At 44.2% G+C, this 6,122-nt stretch overlaps 1 protein-coding gene across 1 annotated transcript in view; it reads right to left on the bottom strand.

The window, feature by feature from the left end:
* Nucleotides 1-714: 714 nt before the first annotated feature.
* Nucleotides 715-6,122, bottom strand: part of LOC106817461 (anaphase-promoting complex subunit 1-like) — a 14,119-nt gene continuing 8,711 nt past the window's right edge. The window contains exons 2-5 of the mRNA XM_014822125.1: nucleotides 2,629-2,815; nucleotides 2,158-2,303; nucleotides 1,242-1,464; nucleotides 715-866 (exon numbers count right to left, since the gene is read on the bottom strand). Of these exons, the coding sequence (XP_014677611.1) occupies nucleotides 1,380-1,464; nucleotides 2,158-2,303; nucleotides 2,629-2,815 (418 nt within the window). The 3' untranslated portion in view covers nucleotides 715-866; nucleotides 1,242-1,379. The remainder of the gene's footprint in view (nucleotides 867-1,241; nucleotides 1,465-2,157; nucleotides 2,304-2,628; nucleotides 2,816-6,122) is intronic.

Below are 6,122 nucleotides of genomic sequence, written 5' to 3'. Positions count from 1 at the left end.
GCAGCCCGTGTGTGTGTATGTGGAGCTCTATGTTAATTGTCTTTACTGCCATCGTGGTGGCTTCACCTGTGGAGGCTGCGTGATGCTAGCCAGGCTCTGTCAGGCTCCTAGCCAGCATAGATAGATTCAATGTGATAGCCTGTCCTGCTTTCTTGCTTCCACAACGTTCCATCTATTAACTCAGTGCTCCCTTTCCTAGGAACAGCGACGGTGTCTGGGTTGAGTCACACCTGCACTCAGACCTTACATAGAGGATAGAAGAGTGACGAGAGAGCGAGAGAGAGAGTATGAGAGAGAGGAGAGATGTAGAGAGAGCGGAGATAGGAGGGAGGGAGGAGACAGGCGGGGGGATCGAGAGGGAGAGAGAGAGAGAGAGATAGACGAGAGCGCCGAGAGAGACTGAGAGCGCAGGAGATAGACGAATGAGGAGAGAGGCAGGGGGAGGGAGCAGACGAGACGAGAGACGGTCTTTTCGGAGTGAGAGAGAGAGAAAGGATTAAGATGAGACAGAGAGAGGAGGAGAGAGAGCGCACGAGGGAGAGCGAAGAGAGAGAAAGAGAGACATAGCAACGCAACACTCCTCACGCACGCACAGCACACACGCACGCACGCACGCACGCACGCACGCACGGCACGCCTCAGCATCGCCAAACGCACAGCACGCAGCACGCACTCACGCACGCACGCACGCACGCACGCACGCACGTACCTCAGCACGTCCCAGTTTGTGTCGGCGGTGAACGTGACCTCCCAGTATCGATCATCCTTGACGCTGACCTCTGTCGAAGGCGGTCAGGATCGAGTGGCGGATGCGCCGTGGGCAGGCTGTTTTCCGTGTAACACTGGTCTTTGTAGAACGGTGTGTCCTGGAGAGAGAGAGAGAGACAGGGATAGGAGACACAACGGTCAGAGAACATACATACATTCACGTGTAAATAATTAAATATATATATGTGTTATATGCGTGTGTGTGTGTGTGGATGTGTATGTGTAATGATTTGTTGGCGGGTTTGTCAGTCATCCACCATGTCTACCAAATCCACAAATTATAAAAATTAATTTATCAATAATATTATAATTAAGAAAAATTAATTATCAATAATATTATAATTAAGAAAAATTAATTCATCAATACTATTATAATTAAGAAAAATTAATAATTATAAATAAAAGAAAAAAATATTTATCAAATTTTAGATCTCTAACCTTATCGCTCTGGCCCGCGAAACGGAATCTCTGACCTTGAACTTTGCGTGAAGGTGAGCGAAGCACGCGCGTGAATTATCCACGTCTCTGGGGAGACGTGATAGTCTTCCGGCTCTGCCGCACATGATGTAGAGCCATGACGCACACGACCTCTGAAGGTCCGATAACTATTGTTATCCGTTGCTGTGGATGGGAAACTTGGGGAAGAATGCACACAGCATGGCTGCTATGGCTCTGTCACTCGTGCTCAGCGTGTATCTGTCAACACATGCAGCCAACGTGTCACCCGTTAACTCTAGCACTGTCGATCACCGCGTAGAATACATTACATGTTATCTAACCTGAGTGATTATATGTCCCCTAACCATGACTCTATTCTAATGCTAACCTTAACTCTATCCTAATGCTAACCTTAACTCTATTCTAATGCGAACCTTAACTCTATTCTAATGCCCTACCTTAACTCTATTTCTAATGCTAACCCTTCTATCCTAATGCTAACCTTAACTCTATCCTAATGCTAACCTTAAACTCTATCCTAAATGCTAACCTTAAACTCTATCCTAATGCTAACCTATATGCTATCTAATGCTAACCTATACTTCTATTGCTTTTTTTTTTTAAACAATTTTTGCGTTAACCTTACTTATTTTTAATGCTACTTAAACTCTATTCTAATGCGAACCCTAACCCCTTACCTTAACACGAACAGTAACACTAACCCTAACCTCAAACTAACACTAACCCTAACCCTACCTCAACTCTAACACCAACCTTAACACCTTAACCTTTACACTAAACACTAACCCCAAATGCCAACTCAACCTAACACTAACACTAACCCCAACCTTACACCTACCTACCTATAACATAACCTCAACACTCATCTAACCTCTACAACGTTAAACTTCTACCGGTCACCTCTAACCTAACCTCTGACCTCTAACCTACCGTCCAGCACCGAGGAAGAGCAGCCCGATGGCCCATGTGTGTGGCGAGGTGAGATCGTACAGCACGTGTGCGTGCGCCTGCCCCCGTGCGGCGTGCAGCAGACGACACACACGCAGCACCTCCACGTTACCCGTCCCCGACATCACCTGCAGCAGATGACACCTCGTTACCACGGCGATGCGTCAACGACGAACGATCGTCGACAGCGAGTTTTGTTTTGGAGGGGAACACACGATTGACGCTCTATGATAATAATGCCTTTCTTTGTAAGGGAATGATAGCTGCTGCATGATGACACTACTGTTCTTTTAAAGGGAACGATACTCTAGGATAACGTTTATTTGCAAGGGAACAATATTCTATGATAACAATTTTTTAATGGAAATGATACTCTATGATAAAAATGCTCTAGGAGCAATGGCATATTATCAGTTAAAGTGTGTTGTTGTTCATATGTTTGTTCTCTCTCACCATGGCTAACGACAGTACGATGACGTTCATGCATGTTTCTATCGTGTTCCTTCCCGCCTGGTCCGCTATGCTCTTGTTCTCAATCTTGATGGATTTCAACGCGTACTTGTGCTGAAACAGAACAGCATCTGTATCACCACGACGATCACCGCACCTACTGCCATCTGTGTAATGGTATTCGACAAGTCTTGGTTGTAGTTAAGATGATTTATTAAGCACGAACGAAGTTACAACGTTGACAGGGGCGCTGCCATGTTGGATTGCTTTACTCACGTACAACGCTCATAATAGATGGCGCGTCGGTGCAGTGTATAAAATAATATGAATACTGCTACAAAAGGAACTTACCTTACTTACATTTTTTTAACGCAGTGGCTACGGGTAGGGTAGCCGTCGGTCGTTGAAGCCCCTTTTTGGCGTTAGGGTTAGGGTTAGGGTTAGGGTTAGGATTATGGTTAGGGTTATGGTTAGGGTTAGGTTTAGGGTTAGGGTTAGGGTTCTAGTTCATCTAAACTCTCAAATCGTGAATTTATTTCCCAAGGCGTTATTTCGAAATCTGGCGCCACCGCCGCCATCTTTGTCTCGTTAAGTATGAAAGCGAATGGACTCCCGTACCCGTAGCCTCGAGACATTAAGATACGGATACCGTACCCGTAGCAACTGCCTTTTTTAATTTCAACACTTGACCATGATTAAATTGATTTGACATAGTGACGTCCAAAGTCAGTGTCAGGAATCCTACGGAGCAACAGGTTACCTTCTCGCTTCTCACTACGTGAAACAGTCGCAGAGCCTGGTCGACCCAGCTCCTATGGAATTTTCACGCCCATATGTTTACTCTACTAGCAGTAACTACTCTACTAGCAGTAAACAAGGTTGATCCGCTACTAGATTGACCCGTTGTCTTGTTGAGTCAGCAACATACCATGTTCGACCGACAAAGTACTGCCCAAGTGATGATATGAGGTCCCCATCTAACTCCATCCCGGATGTGTCACCGCTCTATGTTGGCGCGTTAGTATGTATTTATAAAGTCTGCTTGTTTCAACCAATATATATATATCTGTATATAATAACAGTTATTATATATGGTATCTGTTATTAAAAGTTACTATAATAGTGATAGCTGTGTCAATATGTCCGCGCCCTTGGGAGGTTGGAATGTATATAAACAGCCTTACTCTTACTCTTAGCTATTTGTGGTGCTTTCCTTTGTGATAGTATATCAATAAATACTTCAAAGAATAGAAAATATCGGAATCCAATTGTCCACCGTTCACTGAACTTAATCTACCTAGAATTTATAAGTTATATATTATAAGTTATCATGGAGTTTTTTTATGTTACCGATGGACGGCGATGCATGTACAAACAGTATTTTTGTTTAAAATAAACTTGTGAAAGTGTATGGTATAACATATTACGTATGGTGGTAGGAGAATGTTTGAGGTAGATCCTGAGCTCTGGTTTGTTGAATTCAACATAATAACTAAGGCCCAAGTTGATTAGGGCTAGCAAACGTTGGATTTCCAAATTTAGCCGTGCAATCTCGTTTGTTTTTATTTAATCCTGATCATAAAAACAATAACGAAATAACTGCGGCGGAGCGAAGGGATATACTATAGTACTAGAGCTAGGTTTTGGTCAGAGAAAATTCGTAGTCGTACTAAGTTAACGGCTACCGAATATCTGACTGTCAACGCCCATCACCGTATCTAAGTAATATTAATAGTACTAATAGGCCTAATACTGCATATCGCTGTTGCTCAGCATAGATATAATCAAGAGCTAATAATACCTAGAGTGTACAACGGAAAACGGGAAAATAATGCTATTTCACGGCAATATTGTTCTACTTTGCCTGCGAGTCTAGAATAATTTTATGATATTGCATTAAGCTGAATACTTTGCTCTCTAAAACAAGACCAACCGCTTGTCAATACGATAATCCTAGGCTGAGATATTGGCTCTTCTCCTCCTACAGGCCTCACGGCGCCTCGCATCCACAATATTCACTATCCTTTTCGCGGTATTGACAAGTGGTTGGTCTTGTTTTAGAGAGCAAAGAACTCAGCTCAATGCAATACCATAAAATTATTATAGACTCGCAGGCAAAGTAGAATAATATTGTCGTGAAATAGCACTATTTTCCCGTTTGGGGTGGGGTTCCCCCGTTGTGGTGTGTGACGCCCCTCGTCTGACATGGTTGACTAACTCTACGACGCACCGAACCGGAACACGGCAGAATAGGTTATTGCGGGAGCGCAGTAGCTTCGAAGCGCTCGAGTGGCTAGCGGGGTCCGGGAGGCGACGATCACGGCCAGTACAACGTCTCCGGGCACAACGGGTGAGTGATATACCTAAGGTTGTGTGCTAGCCATTAGGTGTTGACCGGTGGCGCCATCGGGTGTCGCCGGGAAGCACGAAACGCTACACTTTATTCATGTCATGTAGTCTTGTATACTTTTTCACTGTAGTCGCGGCACACCGAATAATGACAGGCGACACATTTTCTTGTCTTCTACTCGTTTTATTTCGCACTCAGTACCACAGAGTGTAGCGCACACTGCAGTACAGGTGAAACTGCAACACAAATTCGTAATCTTTTTAAACCCAGTTCATTTACAGGTATTATATAATTTAACCAAACCCAAGCATTATATTTGATAGTCTCAGAACTAAAGAGTAAATTAAACTCTGTAACCTGTAAATTAGACCAGTTGCAGTGACATAAAAGAACAAATATAATACTCACAAGTATATACGAGCTCTCTTGCACAGAACATGCTGCGACTAACGTATCATGCCAAACTAAACTAGAAATGCCACGTCCTAAACCAGCCAAACCCCAGAGAAGCCGAATACTACATGAAAGGAGGCCCAGGACGAGCAAACCCGTGGTACGGTTCGATATATCGGAACGTAACCTGGTAGCTATCTGATATGGTTAGGGTTAAAGTTAGGGTTAGGGTTAGGGAGTAGGCGTAGGCGACTCCCTAGACTCGTTAGTGGAGTAGGCGAGGTACGGTCCTGCATATTAGATAGTACCATGGTACGTTCCTATATATCAAACCGTACCCAGGGTATCCTCCGATAGTACCCTGGGGGGGGCATAGACCCTCTCAGCGTAAGTCGTCATCAGAAATACCGATGGCGCAGTGTACGGTCTAGGGAATGCGCGAGCTGGCTGTCGCAGACGAATTGTTTGAATCGCATTGTTCGCTTGGGCGCACTGTGTTTTTTTTCCAGCTCGCAGCTCGCACGCCCCCAGATTCCCCACTGTATACAGTGTATTATATAATGTATATAGTGTATGAAGCCCAATGCAGGGTGCAAAATTAACGCGAGTCCGGATCGAGTCAAATACTCCCTGATTTACTGTCGAACTCCCTGATTTGACATATGCAGGAGCCCGTGTGACTCCCTGAAAATTAATTCTGCTATACAGTACTAACTATTTTTTCAGCAAGTGTTCCGAGAAAATTTGGCAGACG

This window comes from Priapulus caudatus, unplaced genomic scaffold (genome assembly GCF_000485595.1).
Source record: "Priapulus caudatus unplaced genomic scaffold, Priapulus_caudatus-5.0.1 Scaffold1733, whole genome shotgun sequence".
NCBI classification, from domain to species: Eukaryota; Metazoa; Priapulida; class Priapulimorpha; order Priapulimorphida; family Priapulidae; genus Priapulus; species Priapulus caudatus.
Note: the sequence above shows the minus strand (reverse complement) of the source record. Positions and strands in the feature narration are given on the sequence as shown.